The sequence below is a fragment of the Nannospalax galili genome, unplaced genomic scaffold (assembly GCF_000622305.1).
Source record: "Nannospalax galili isolate Female #2095 unplaced genomic scaffold, S.galili_v1.0 scaffold666, whole genome shotgun sequence".
In the NCBI taxonomy this organism is placed as follows: Eukaryota; Metazoa; Chordata; class Mammalia; order Rodentia; family Spalacidae; genus Nannospalax; species Nannospalax galili.
The window spans coordinates 1,550,443-1,566,550 of record NW_008356473.1 but is presented as its reverse complement, the minus strand read 5'-3'; the positions used below and the strand labels follow the sequence as shown (position 1 = coordinate 1,566,550).

Here is a 16,108-nt window from a genome sequence, read left to right as displayed (position 1 = left end):
CCTTGGCCCTTGCTGCCTCCTGGTAAAATAAGGGCATTGAATTAAGAGTCTCTAAAGCCTTTGCCCGAACTGGCAGTTTAGCCAAATGACCAGCTTCAGTTTTGTCTTCTGTAAAACTGAATTAACAGCAGACTCTTCCTCTTGTTGTTAGGATCAAGAGTTAATCCATGTGAAGTGCTTAAAACAGCACTAAATATATTTAGCTACTATTAATATCTCACTTAGGCATTTTACCAAAAAGCACTGATTGTGCATCTCCTTTGGAACAAGACTGTATTAGAAAATGGGAATGTATCATCAGGCATGGTAGCACACACTTGTAACACTAGCACTCAGGAGTCAGGAAGCTGAGGCAGGAGGATTGTGAGGCCTACCTGTATTATAGAGTGAGGCCCTGGAGGGAGGGAAGGAGAGAGAGAGAGAGAGAGAGAGAGAAATAGTTCTCTAACATTGGGTAAGAACAAATAAAGTTGGTCTATGGAGTTTTAACTTTGGCACATCTACCAATGGATGGTTCTCTGAGATGATGATCAAGGACTGTTCTACATCCCTAGTCTGCAAATTCATTTTACTGTTTTAATATTTTATTTATTACTTTAAAATTTTTTATGAATGTATTGCCTGCATGTATGTAAGTGCACCCATGTCATGCAATGCCCGAGGAGGTGAGAAGAGGGTGTAGGACCCCCTGGAACTGGAGTTATGGATGATGGATGGTTTTTAGCCACCATGAGTGCTGGGAATCAAACCTAGGTCCTCTGGAAGAGCAGCCAGTGCTCTTAACTGCTGAGTCATCTCTCCAGCCCCCTTTATTTTGTTTTGTTTGAGAATGAGTCTCACTATGTAGCCCTGACTGGCCTGGAACTTGCTATGTAAATCAAGCTAGCCTGGAACTCACAGAGCTCTGATTGCCTCTGCCTCCTGAGTGCTGGGATTAAATGCACACACCACCACGCTCAGCTCCTACTCCGTAAATCCTTATTTCTGAACGATCATTGTTTAAAATGCCAACTCAAGTCCAAAACCACACTGTTGCTAAGGATCCTGTCATTTATGTTTCAAAAGACAAAGTTCATTGTTTATTAAATGCATAATCTAAGGTTTAAGCACATGCAGGGAATATAGAAACATTGGCCAGCCTGTTAAAATACTCCTTTGAACCAAATAAACTTACCATATCAATATAACTTCATATATTTATTTATTCCACCAGTCTTCTGAGTACCTATTATGAAGTAGTGTCTGCTACAAGGATAAGAAATGTCTCCTGTATGAGGGAGTTTAGCAGTGAGGACAAAGCCAGCAAATTATAATAAAGTCTGACATATGTGATGAGGAGGCCCAGCAGGCTATGGGAACACTCACTAAGTCCTATACCTACACAGTTCAGGGGATTAGAGGAAGAGATACTAAGCCGGGGTCTTAAAGACAAGCAGTAACTCATCACACACAAGGTGTTTTTTTTGGACCCAAGGCAGGATAGGTGAGAGAGAGCAGGTTGGAAGAACGTAGGGCCCTTCAGTGTCATTGGGACGAGCAGTGAGACCCCGAAGCAGCAGAAGACAAAGCTAACCAAATGCTTGCATTTTACTGTAAGGGCAAGGAGAAGTCACTAAAAATTCTAAGTAGAAATACTCAAAACTGGTCACTAAAGTCAAAATACTTGAAATAGTAATGTGATGTGAAATGTAAGTGGAAGGAAATGCCACTCATGCCTATAATAACAGAAGTCTCTATTTGTTTTACTGTTTATAGTTCAATTATTATACACTTAAGAGTGAAATATAAAAATATTGGCTTTCTTATTTACAACACAAGTGTCTCAAATACTTTCACTCCTAAACCAACTACTAGAACTGAGAAGGCGATACACTGGCCATGCTTGAACCACGCTGGACCAAGATCAGCGGGCTTAGTGAAGAGGCAGTTGTCGTCAGGTGGAGCCATGGACTTGGACCCTATAGGTTTGAAACCCTATGTGGGTAACCGGGCAATGTCAGAAAATATTAACACTTGTTTTATTTTGAATCACGTCCAGAAGACTCTGAAAGCTTTTCCCACAGGCAGACTTTCACCTCTGACATGAATCTTGAAGATGGCTTTAGAAATCATAGTCCGGTGTTGTTCACTCACAAAGTTGGAGCCAGCTTCAAAGCAATGAGGACAAATCAGAGAATTCTAGAATGCCACAATGGCAACATAATGATGCCTATAGCTACTCTCCTCTACAGAGGTTGCCAGTGCACACATTTGGATAAAGGGGCATCTGGGCTTGTTTGAAAAAAGAAAACACATGACACTGGGCATCATTAGGAATTATGCTGAGTGCCAATTTACAATTTTTAATTGATATGCTAGGTGAATTTCCATTGGGGGTCATTTTCTCATTTTTGTTCCAAATGTCTACAATCTTCAAATGTTGGTATCTTATTAAAATGTCTTATTTTTATTTAGATGATTTTTCTGTTACATGTATTCATTATATTTAATGTATGCTGACTTTAACAACACCATTGACTGTAGCCACAGATGAATACCTTAATTTATAGAATATAGTCGTAGAAGAGTTCAAATTCTAACTAAGAATTCCCCTATATTTATCATTAGAATAATTTCATATCTTCAAGAACACTCATAGCTCTATTTTTAGCCTTTCCTAACAGCAATAGAAAAATGTTTTCTCATAGCTAATCACTAAATGAGAAGAAATTTCAAATAAATACAAACCACTTGGATATCATTGTAATCAGTCCCATAGTCCCCACCAACCATGTGATTATAAAAAAGCATTTATGCTCTGCAGAAATTTGCCCTAAGAGGCTGATGGCACTCTTGTCACATCCTATGGTGCTGTCTACAGTAACTCTCTCGTGTGGTACTGCTCAGAGTAAAGACTGTTCTGAGACATGGTTTCTGTGCCTAGTTCTTTCTCTGCCCTGCTATGTGTTATCTGATCACACCAGCCAAGGTTGGCTGGCATGTGGGTCATCAAAAGGCAGCCTTTGTGTGGTTTCAGATCTCACTTGGTATGATGACAATCACAGTTTTATCAAGCCAACACATGGCTATTGTGAAGCTCAAATAGAAAACATATTTGAAAGTGTTTACAAAAGTTGCAAGGACTTCTCAAAAGTAGATCACTGCTTAACAATCCCCTTTGACTAGAAGAGAAGCTCATTCTTTTTTCCCCTAAAGAAGTTGAAATCATGACTTGTTTTTTTTAAATAGCAGAAGCAGGAATTATACTGGATATTCTTGAAACGTACATACTGAAAGCTTTCCGTTCCCTTCAGCCTTGCAGCTAAGGTTAAGGAGTTCCCATCAGTAAATAGAAGGTCAGGGCCACAATGAGAAGCAAACAGAATGGAGAGGAGAAGGTCTGATAGGCAGCTGATGGCATGAAAATATCTTCATACTTGTAGATACTGACAACGCGCTCTGAAGCTGGAGGAGAGTCTATATCATGCCGGGTGATGGAGCCTTTAAGAAAGAAGCAGAAGGAGTGCGGCTAAAGCTCAGTAGAGTTAAAAGGCAGAAATACTAAAATCATGTCTTCCCTGTTAGATACATGCAGTGATTATAAAGATTAGGAATCAGAGATCAGAGTTATCAGAATTCTCTACAATTGCACATGCAACAGAGAATGCAGAAACCATTTAACTTTCCCCTCAAGATGGTTCTTACTAATCTGCAACCCCCTCATCAGAACAATGTTGGCTCTCTCTGTGGCAGCCAGTTTTAGTACTGCTACTTAGATGAACTATATCACTTCCTACGTGTCTCTAAAATGTTTAACTTTCTTAATATCAAATAGAAAAACTAGATTTTTAATAAACACAGCAAAGGCTACTCATTTTTTCCTCCTCAAATCTTTTTTTTGGGGGGGGGGCATTGATGCACCCAGGCCCTCACACGTGCTAAGTAAATGCTCTATCACTGAGCTACTTTCCCAGCCCCAAATCTTGTAGACATGAATCAATGCTCTAGAAGATACCAAAGTCTCACTTTAAGGGAAGCCCTCTTTCACTGTCTGTGGGATATTAAGGGTTAGCCTGCCTTGAGTGGGAGAGATGGTTCAGTCGGTGAGATTGCTCACTCTGTAAACATGAATGAGGACATGAGGCCCTAAGTTTGAATCCTCAGCAGCCACATAAAAAACAAGGCATGGCTAAATGTGCCTATAACTTGAGACAGGCCTGGTGGCACAGGCCTATAATCCCAATCCTCAGGAGGCAGATACAAGTGCATTTCTGTGAATTTAAGGCCAACCCAGGCTACACAGTAAGACTCTATTAAGAAGTCTACCACTGAGCTGTATCCCCTGCATGCCCCCACCCTTTTTAAAGCTTTTTATTTTAAGACAGGGTCTCACTAAATTGCCCAGGCTCCCTTAAACTTACTCTGTAGCCCAAACATGCCTTGAACATGTAATCCTCCTGCTTCAGCCTCTAGAGTGGCTGAAATTATCATCCTGTACCACCAGGCTTGGCTCAGACTGAGGGTTTTTACAATCCTGACTCTCAGGAAGCTCTGAAAGACAGCATAGGAAGTCTCTGCTCTAGGGCTTGCTCCTGCTACACAAACTCCTCCAGCTGGCAGAGAGATACCTTTTTCTACAAGATTCATTCACAGTTTCCACCTAATGTCACTTCACTGGTCCCCTGCCTGGCCTCCTGGGCTAAGCCATGCACCTCCAGTTCGTGCCTTTCTTGAGGGAAATGGAATTTCTCCCCCTTCAAGCCTTAGCTCAAAGTTGATCCCTCTAAGAGACAGGAATAGAATGGACAGGTGTTGAAGTGCTCCCAGGAAACAAGAAAAGCACAGGCCAACACATGGAGTATGGATGTGCGAGAAGAGAGGTCTGGAGGGAGTTTATCAGGTAAAGCTAGATAAATTTGGATCCCTCCAAATCTTGGATGTTAGACTATAACAGGATAACTTTCAAAACATATAGGAATCCCCATTATGTGATTCAAGTACAGGACAGTGAGATATTCTGAGGGAACAAAAGATCATATTTACACAACTAATTACGGTATACTGTTGTAACTGTTTATAATTATTACTGATACTCTCTGAGTCTAGTTTATAAATTATGTATAGAGGGAAAAAGTATGTGTAGTTTCAGGTAAGCACTGGGGGTCTTGGTTCATGTCTCCCACAGATGAAAGGGGACCACTGTGTGACATTTTTCAATTTGTTAAAGCAATTCTAAACATTTGTTTCCACTTACTATTTCAATAACCCAATGAAGAAGGTATTATTAATATGCTCACTTTAGATATAAGGAAATGAAGTATGGATGTGAGATGGTAGGCTAAATATTATACAGTTACCAAGGAGCAGAACTAGTACTCAAATTCAAAATTTTAGACACCAACCTCATCATTTTAAATGAGGTTTTTATCCTCTAGGCTAAAATATCATTTATTTCCTAGTGTAGTGAAAGTACCGAGGACAGCGTTGCAAACCCACAGGGACTAATGTGGGAAGGGAGCAGACAGAAAGGTGTCACTGATCTCCAGATCAGCCAGTTATTTTCCCACCGGCAATGGATGAGGAGGAAAGGGGGGGGGGGAGGAGGAGGAGGAGGAGGAGGATGAGGAGGAAGGGCAGGAGGTAGAAGGGAAGGAGGAATGGGGGAGAAGGGGAAGGAGGAGGAGGAAGAGGAGGAGGGAGGAGGAGATGATTGTATAATCCTAAAATTGATTGATAGAAACTGAAGAGAAAAAAGTGAGACCGGATGAAGCAACAAAAAGTTGCTGAGTTGGTTATGGTGGCACACGACTTTTATTCCGGCACTCAGGAGGCAAGGCAAGTGGATCCCTAAGATCAAGGTCAGCCAGGTTTATATAGCAAGTTTCAGGCCAGTTGGAACTACAGGGAGACCTTGCTGACCACACAGTAAAGACAGATATCAAGCTGGGTGCCTTGGTATACACCTATAACCCCAGCCACTCAGGAGGCTGAAGCAGGAGGATATCTCCAGTCTGAGCAACATAGTAGGATCCCTGGCTCAAAGAAAAAAAAAAAAAGTTAAAAGGAAGATGCAATTCTCAGGAGCTAGAGTGAGAGTGAGTTCTCAGGTCTGCAAACCCCACTTACCCCAACCTTGGTCAGACCACTAGGCTGACTGACTAGGAGGAATGCTCACAATGTGACTTGATTTTTAGCAACAAGCTCTAAAAGGTCTTTTAATATGTCCTTGGGTCTTTGATAGGAAATTGATGGAGAGCTTTGCTGCTGGAGGTGATGTCATCCACAGACCAGCATTATGAGAAACGTAGACTCTTAGCCCCGATCCCCAATATGTATAAGATCATATTTTTTTTTATTTATTTATTTATTTATCTACTTTACTTTATATTTGTGTGTGGTGTATGTGTGTGTGGTATGTGCACATGTAGATGTAGATATGTGTACTTATACATGTGCATACAACAGAGATCCACCTGCCTCGGCCTCCACCGGCATGCGCCACCACGCCCCACAGAAGATCGTATTTTAACATACAGACAGGGAATTATTATGCACCTTAATATTCAAGGATTAATGGGCTAAAATATAGGCTAGCTTGGTTGATTTGTGACCATGAGAACAGTCATAAAGGGAGAATTAATGAAATGCTTTCTGTCAAGTTCTAGAGAAATCTCTAGAAGCCTTACCTGTTTCTTACCTAGTGGATGATAATTATGATAATTCTCTGACTTTGGAATCTGAAAGACTCAGAATTGAATTGTATTTTTATCATTAGTTGAAGAGGGTGAGCAAATCTCTTGATCTCTCTAATTCAAAGGTAATGCTCTCTAGCTCTCTGAAGGACATGGTAAGGAACACATGGAAGTGTGAGACTTAAGCAGCCTGCACCCCACTATGACCTATGACCACTTCATGAAGCACACACTGATCCTATGCTGTCTTACATGTGCACTGTGCCAAGTGTCCACCTGTCTGTCCACGTGTGTTTAAGTTCTTTAGAACTTTCTGGAGGAAGGACTCATATTTCCTTTCTATTTTAGAGAATTCAGAGTGCTCACAGCTCCCATGTACACACAGTGTGACTTCAGTTAACAGTCAACACAAGCACAGTGGTGACCAGTGTTCAATGCAGAGGCAGAAATGCAAACTTACCCTGAATGGCTGGGCCCCAAGCAAACAAGTAATACCAACTCAAGTGCAGATCCACAATCGTTTCGTCCCTGGGAACATTCACAGGGCGCTTAAACCTGCAGGTGACACGATTGTTCTCAAAAACACCTTCTTCATCTCTGGCAGGATTTCTCTGAATCTCCTTTGCCCACTGGCCCACATTATAGAAGTGCTGTATGCGGACCCTGCCGTTGCCATCATGGACGCAGGCCATGACATCATCACCACCCTAGCAGAGAAAATGGTTGAGAAGAAAAAAGTTAAAGGTTTTTTTTTCTGCAAACTTTTTACTCAGAAGCATATACTCTATCACCTGTGTGATTAGAAATCTCATCAAAATCCATTTTAAATACCATTAGAAGCCTTAAACAGGGCCAGTGAGATGGTTTGGCAGGTAAAGGTGCCTGCCATTCTAGCATAAGGATCCGGGCTTGATTTCTGGGACCCACCTGGTGGAAGGAGAGAACCAACTCCCACAAGTTGTCTGCTGACCTCCACATGGGCACCACTGTACTCGGATCTCGCCCTCACACACATGCACACAAATAAATAAATGTAATTTCAAAAAATCCTTAAAAAGAATCTTAGACAAGTGAGCAAAGTTAACATCACAACCAACATCAAGTCCCCCGATGTGATTTTTGAAGGATGTATCACCACCCACGAATTCCTGTCAAAACCCATGTAAAGTAGCCTGATGAGAAAACAACCAGGCAAATTAATTAATTGATTAGCTAATTGATTTAAAAGGCTCAGAAGCTATTTTAAAATGAAAAAACTAAAGGCACATGGCAACTAGGAATCAGCTACTGTTAGAGCCCATGTCTGAGTCTGTATCCCTTCCTTTGGGAAGAAGCCTAGCATAGTTATTTGGCTCCAGAGGAAGCAGGGTAGAACACAGCACGGCTACCAAGAGAAACAGAGAAAAGAAGTGGACCACTGCCGAGCTTCCTGTTGCCTTTACCTCTTCCCATCAATGTCCTTTCTAGGACTGAGATATTTTTGGGCTAATAGATCCTGTGGAAGACTAACTATTGGACTCAATTCTTCACTTCCTAGTCATAGCAGCAGTAATATATACACAACTTCGTAGGCCCTCCCAGTACAGGGTGTGTACTTTCCAGTCAATTCATTCTGGGATTGGCTGTGCATTGGCTGTGACTGGGCAAATAGAATACCTATGACCTGAGCAGAGGTTTGAATTATGCTTGTGTGGCCATGATACTGTGACATAATAAGAAATCACACTTGGTCTCTGCCCCTGGTTCCTGACATAGTTCCTAAAACTAGAGTCCCCAGAGTGAGAAGAGTGTCTTTCATATGCTTATGAATGATTGGTGGTTGGGGGCCCTAGAGAGCTTCAGGCTGGTGGCTGGTCGCCCAAAGGACCAAGCATGATTAGATTGAGATTTCCAGCTCCACCCCACAGCCTCTGGGTTGAGTTATCACTCATGGCCATTGATTTAATCAATTATGTCCTCATAAAGAAACCTTCATAAAAACCCAGAAGAGGGGCTGTGGAGATGGCTCAGTTGGTAAAGTTCTTGCCTGGCAAACATGAGGACCTGAGTTTGGGTCTCTAGAACCCATTTAAAAAGCCAGGTATGGTTGAGCATGTGTGTAATCCCAGCAATGGGAAGATGAGAGGCAGAGACAGGTGGATCCCCAGAGCTCCCTGGCCTAGCCTGTTTGGTGAAGTTCCAGGCCAGTGAAAGACCATCTCAGATCTCAGATAAAGGGCCTAAGAAACTACGAAAATATACCGAGACTGTCCTCTGACCTCCATACCCACATATACACTTATGCATGCACACATCCATATATACATGCACTGACACACAAACACACACACACACACACACAAAGTGCAGGGTTTGGATGAGCTTCCAGACTGCTAAATACACAGAGATGCCTGGAGGGTGGTACACCCTAAGTAGGCATGAACACTCCTTTTCACTCTCCCACACCTTCTCCATGTATCTTGTATGTTTGGCTGTTTATCTGTCTCCTCTACAATCCCTTTACAATAATGGGTGCTGGAGTTTGCATCTCAAGTGCCTTTCAAAGGCCTTCGTGTTAAAGATTGGTGTCCAGTCTATAGCACTATTAGGAAGTGGTAAAAACTCTAAAAGATCGGGCCCGGTGGAAGTAAGATAATTGGGGTGCGCTCCTTGAAGGAGATATTGGGACTCTGATCCCTCCTGTCTCTCTTAAAGCTAGGAGCTTTCCTCTCCCACAGACATTCCATTACAACCTACTGTCTTCCTCCAGGCCCAAAGGCAGTGGGCCAAACAACCATAGATTGAAACTTTTGTAATGGTGAGATAAAATAAACCTTTTCAGGGCTGGAGAGATGGCTCAGCGGTTAAGAGCATGACTGCCCTTAACCTGGGTTTGATTCCCAGCACGCACATGGCGGCTATGAACCAGTTCCAGGGGATTCTGAAGCCCTCTTCTGACCTCCGAGGCATTGCACGACACAGTTGCACTCACATACATGCAGGCAATACACTCATACACATAAAATAAAAATAATAAAATATAAAAATGAATAAATAAACCTTTTCGTTGCTCTTGTTGGGTATTTGCTTGTTTGTTGTGGCAGTGTTGGGGGATTGAATCAGGGTCCTTGTGCATTCTAGGCAAGTTCTCTAACACTGAGCTGCATCAGCAACCCTTCAAACCTTTTAAAACTGGTTAACAGTAATGGAAGGCTGATTAACACATGGGTAGATATAAGTGCTTCCTGGAGTTCTAACAAATTCATGAAACTCAAGAGGAAGTCCTGGGAACTCTAAAGTATTGGGCTTGGCAGTTAGTATCTATGTGGAGCAGTCTTGCTAGACTAAAGCCTCACTTTGTGACATGTGACACTGTCTCAGGTAGATTGTGTCAGAAATGGAGTTAACAGGACATTCAGCTGGTCTCCATGGGAGACTTGCTTGGTGGGTGTGGGTAAGTGCATGTGTGTGCACGTGCACATGCGCAGTGGGGCAGGGGAGAATACTACATATCTGACCGCAGAAGTATTCTATAGGAAGGAAAGGCACTGTGACTCTTCCTCTTCCAGTGGTTCTTCACTGCTGCCTCTGCTGAGAAGAAAGTATGCACGGTGGCTGCTCCTTCCAGACTAGAGAACACACTGGAAATAGAATCCAATCCAAGGAGTGCAGCCAAGCCCAGCTGAGCCCCACTTAAAAGGAGCTGAACCCCAACCAATCCACACACATATAAGCAAGAGATACAAGATGGCTGGAATAAGACGTGCGGTTTGGGAAGCTTTTTCTGCAGCATGCTGTGGACAGAGCTGATTGTTGAGGCTCTCACAAGACACCTTGTATTTTGATAACCAACTCTTCTACTGAAACTCGTTTGATGTTTTTGAAGCTTGCAATTAGAGAGATGTAACTAATATAATACGCTAATTTGATCTATCTATTTGCTTCTAGAATCTAAAGAAACACAGCAGACTAAAGAGAAAAAGCAGCTTCTATTGTGATTTTTGTCTTACCATTTTTTTGTCTGAAGAGAATCCAACTGCTACCCAACCATCTGTGTCTGCACTGAGCTCAAACTCCACATCAGCCCCTATCATCCGGTAGCTAAGAAAGTAGTCACATGTCTCTGCGTTGCAGCCAGGCTTGCCATACCTGGAAGATATACCAAGAGACAGTTCTGCTTCTGTGTAATTCAAATACAGATCGAGAGCGCCCCCTATGGGAGAAACAGGACGCTGAGCAGTGTTATTAACAACCTTAAACTGTGGCTTCCAGGATCTCAGAAACAGTTTCACTTAAGAGGGGCCATGGAGATGATCTGCTCCACTTTATCTATATAGAAACTGAGGCCCAGAAAAAGGATAAGGCTTGGTCAGGTCGCACAGAAAATCCGTGCCAGCAACAACAGGACTTGAACAGGGTGTCTAAACGCCCTACCAGTGTTCTCTGAATATATTAGAATTTCTTAAACTTTAGTTATTACTGAATTCTGAATTCTTTCAGAGGGAAAAGGATCTTCAAGTTAAAAATTTATAAAGTTATTGCTAATTAAAATGTATAACAACTCTTTTAAATTACAACTTTTCATAGTTAAAATAACACAAATTGGGGCTAGAGACATGGTTTGGTGGTTAAGAGCACTGGCTGCTTTTGCAAAGGATCCAGGTTCAGTTCCCAGCACCCACATAGTGACTAAAAACCATCCTTAACTCCAGTTCTCGGGGATCTGATGCCCTTTTCTGGCCTCTGAAAGCATCAGGCACACATGTGGTACACATACATACATGAAGGCCAAACAATCAAGACACATAAAATTTCTTTGAAAACTCACAAATTTTTGAGTTAACCTATAAAAGCAGGAATCCTGAAATACACAGAATTTGTGCAATGAATGACATGAGTTCCTGAAAGTATATTTCTGCAGCTATGTACACGGTGTGTCTGACTGCCCTGGATAGGGCTTTCTGAATTGAGCATGGCTTTACTGCTGACCATGAAATGATGGCCCAGAAAATTTCTTTGAAAACTCACAAATTTTTGAGTTAACCTATAAAAGCAGGAATCCTGAAATACACAGAATTTGTGCAATGAATGACATGAGTTCCTGAAAGTATATTTCTGCAGCTATGTACACGGTGTGTCTGACTGCCCTGGATAGGGCTTTCTGAATTGAGCATGGCTTTACTGCTGACCATGAAATGATGGCCCAGTTCTTTCTTTTTTTTTTTTTTTAATTTCTTGAGGTGCTGTAAAACCCATACTTGTACAATGTACCACATAAAACCTTTATCTAGTATCTGCTGAGTGTAAGTGTATGATTTATGTATAAAATTTACTTGGTGCTAATATAATCATGAAGCCAGACACTAAAACACAACAGTATAAGGTAGTTATCTAGATAGGACAATTAAGCAACCATTCATCTTTTGTTTTGTTTTGTTTTGTTTTGTTTTGAGAGAGGGTCTTCCTGGAACTCACTATGCAGACCACGCTGGCCTCAATATCACAGACATCCTCTTCCTTCTGCCTCCCCAGGATTAAAGGTGAGCACCACCACACCCAGCTTCATTCATATTTTTAAAGGCTGTCATTGAGAAGAAACTAGATACTTAAAATTTCTTACTAAGGGACTAATGAGATGGCTCAGCAGATAAGAGTACCTGTCACCAAGCGTGATGATCTGGGTTCAGTCCTTGGGACTCACTTGGTAGAAGGAGAGAACAGATTCCCCACCCCTGAAAAAAATTGTTCTCTGACCTTCACATGAGTGCTGGGGCATATAAGTGTGTGTGTGTGTGCATGCATATAAGACAAATAAATAAAAATGTCATAAAACATTTTTAAAGTTCTTATGAAGGACTCGTAGATTCTTTAGTCACTGGCAAGCCCTAGATTAAGGAACACTGTATGACAGAGTACAAAATAGTTGCAGTGGGGTGTAACTCACTGTTGTAGCATGTGTTTAGAATGCACTAGACCCTGGCTTTGGTCCTAGGCATAAGAGGGAGAAAAGAAGAAGAAAAGGAAAGGAATGAGGGGTAGAGGGGAGGGGGAGGAAAAAGGGAAAGAAAGGGAAGGGAAGAGAGGGGAGGGGGAGGGGAGGGAGGAAATGGAAGGGAAAGGTTTTGTGGAGGAACAGGACCCCAGGGTGCTAAGCTGTGACTGAGGAAGGAGGCAAGATTTACTACTGTGCTGGGAGAGATACTCTAAGTAGGAGGGAACTGAGATATGAAGAAGGCAACCTGGGACTGGGGTGAAAAGATGAAAGGGGGAAGGAAAGTAACAAGATCAGAGAACAGCCTGGCGAATAAGCCACTCTGAAACCAGCAGGCTACTAAAAGCCTTCTTTTCTCAAAAACATTCCATCTCCACCAGAATTAAACACTACTGACCATCTTGCTCAATGACAGTAGTATTAGATTCTTGGGACATGGTCTTGTAAAGCCAATAACGCTTAAGGCTCTTGTAGTCAATGCTCAGCCCCTGACCTTGATCTCTGAACAACCACAACCAAGTCAGTGCCATGGTCATCGAAACCTTTATTCAGGAGTTTCCATTGCCTTCTACCAAGCCTATTCTCATTCTCATATTCTCTCCGCCTCTCTCTCTCTCTCTTTCTCTCTCTCTCTCTCTCTCTCTCTCTCTCTCTCATCTCTCTCTGTCTCTCTCCCCCCCTTTCTCTTTCTCTTCTTTTGGGCTTCTCCCTAAGTAGCCCAGGCTAGGCTTGAATTTGTGATTCTATTGCCTCAGTTTTCTGAGTGTTGGGATTACAAGTATGTGTTACCATGGCCAGCTTAAGCCAATCATATATTGATAGACTATTATAAATAATCACATAGGGACTCACTCAAACTAATAAGCTACAACAATAAATTCTTAGCATCATGCAGAATCCACAAGTCATGACTTTGTTTGAAAAGGAATTGTTGGGGCTGGGACTGTAGAATGCTTGCCTGACATGTACAAAGCCCTGGATTCAGTCCTTAGCTCTGCATAAGTCACGTATGGTGGCACACACCTGCAATCAAGTACTCAGGAGGTGGAGGTAGGAGGATCAGAAATTTAAATTCATCTTCAGCTACACAGCAAGTTCAAGGCCAGCCTAGGCTACATAGAACCCTGTCTTTGAAAAAGGTTCAAATGGCCGGGTGTGGTGGCGCACGCCTTTAATCCCAGGACTCGGGGAAGCAGAGGCAGGCGGATCTCTGTGAGTTCAAGGCCACCCTGGTCTACATAGTGAGTTCCAGGACAGCTGGGGCTACAGGGAAACCCTGTCTCAAAAAGACAAAAAAAAAAAAGAAAAGGCCCAAACAGAATACTCCATACACCTATAATGCCAGCACTACAGCGGATGAGGCAGGAGGATCACCTAGAATTCAAGGACCCTGTCTCAAAAAACAAACAAAATCCCTTAACACTGGATTTGTGATTAGAACTCTACACAACCTTGATGACATTCTGAGAGGGTACAGACCTATGACCAAATAGAAATACATGCGATTTAGGTGCTACCTTGAAAAGACAGTACAATTCTTAGCCTTAAAGTTATTTATCTTGCAGCTCTACGTACCTAAAGCATCCCTTAGTTCTTCCACAGTCTTCCACTTTGATTCTGGCAAATGGGTCCACAGGAGGCGCAGTAGGGAAAGGGTAGCCTGGGCAGGGAGAGTAAACAACGCTCAGAAAAATCCAGTAATAGTCTTTCCAGTACGACTTTTTCTTTCTTTTTTTCTTTATTTATTATTTTAATTTTATATGTATGCGTGTATTGCCTGCATGTAGGTGAGTGCATCCGTGTCATGCAATACCCGCGGAGGTCAGAAGAGGCTGTCGGATCCCCTAGGACTGGAGTTACGGACAGTTGTTAGCTGCCATGTGGGTGTTGGGATTCAAACCCGGGTCTTTTGCAAGAACAACTAGTGTTCTTAACTGCTGAGCCATCTCTCCAGCCAATTTTTTTTTTTTTTTTTGAGACGAGGTGAATTAGTCACTTTTCTGTTGCTGTGATAGAAACACTGACCAAAGCAACTTATAAAAGGAAGAATTTATTAGAGCTTAAGGCTCCAGGGGAATTACAGTCTATCTCAGAGGGGAGGCATGGCAGCAGGGGTGGCTGGAGGAGGAGCAGAAGCTAAGCTCTACATCTTCAAGTAGGCACGGGAAGCAAGAGAGTGTCTGGAGATCCGGCAAGGCTTAAGAACTCTCTAAGTCCACCACCAGTGATGTGTTTCCTCCAGATAGCCACACCTAAGACCTCCCAAAACAGTGCCAGCATCTGGGGACAAAATGTCCAAATACTTGGAGCCTATGGGGGACATTCTCATTCAAACCAACACACAGGGTCTCCCTGTAGCCTCAGCTGACCTGGAACTTGCTATATAGACCAGGCTGACCTCATTCTCATAGAGATTTACCTGCCCCTGCCTCCCAAGTGCTGGGATTAAAAGCATGACCACCATATTTAGTTTCAAATGGGAATTTTTAAAATGGTGTTAACTATTTTCCTTTCCTTCCTTCCTTCCTTTTCTTTCTTTCTCTCTTTCTTTTTCTTTCTTTTTGGTCTTTTTGAGACACGGTCTCCCTGCAGCCCCAGGTGGTCTGGAACTTGCTATGTAGACCAGGCTGGCCTCAAACTCAGAGATTCACCTGCCTCTGCCTCCAAGTGCTGGAACTAAAGGCGTGCACCATCACACCTGGCGTGTTAACTATTTTCTATCACATATCTCCAGCAAGGTTTGGGGAATCAGCAACGGGCTCTGATGAAGTCCAAATATCTTCTTCATGATCCCCCGTGGACTCAAGCTCAGGTGGGATCTGAGGATGAGTGTGCTCTTATTTTCTTACCTCATTTTCAACCAGAGACCTTGCATAGGGGCCTCATTTCATATAACATCTGGCACTACTGCCCCACATACCCACACCCCTGGAGTTTGAAAATATCTCCACCTTAATACAATACACATGTTCTGGAAGAAAGAAAAATGATAAAGAGCTACACTTGGTAGTAGGATTCCACCCCCCCTTTTTTTAGTTTACATTTTTATGTGTATGAGTATTTTGTCTGTATGTATGTAGATACACCCATGTGTGCAATGCTTAAAGAGGCCAGAAGGGGGCGCTGGATCCCCTGGAACTGGAGTTTCAGATGGTTGTTAGTAGCCATGTGGGTGCTGGGAATTGAACCAGTTCTCTGTAAGAGGAGTCAGTACTCTTAACCCCTAAGCCATCTCTCCAGCCCCAAGACTTACTATACTCTTAAAAAATGTCTCCATCCTTGATAGGGAACTGACACTGATTCTAAGCACTCCAACAGCTATCAAAATACCTGAAAGCAAATCCTGAATCCATCACTCTAGAGTCCAGCCTTGGAAGACAAAAGAAAAATGAAGAGGAACCCAATAGAGGGATGCTTTTGGAAGCCCTTGTCAAGAAGTTCCAATGGATTCGCACATGAACATTTC

At 42.6% G+C, this 16,108-nt stretch overlaps 1 protein-coding gene across 1 annotated transcript in view; it reads right to left on the bottom strand.

Moving 5' to 3' along the window:
* Positions 1 to 2,309: 2,309 nt before the first annotated feature.
* Positions 2,310 to 16,108, bottom strand: part of Frrs1l (ferric chelate reductase 1 like) — a 22,096-nt gene continuing 8,297 nt past the window's right edge. Inside the window, 4 exon segments of the mRNA XM_008854641.1 lie at positions 2,310 to 3,480; positions 7,132 to 7,378; positions 10,661 to 10,799; positions 14,218 to 14,302. Coding sequence (XP_008852863.1) covers positions 3,308 to 3,480; positions 7,132 to 7,378; positions 10,661 to 10,799; positions 14,218 to 14,302 — 644 coding nt within the window. The 3' untranslated portion in view covers positions 2,310 to 3,307.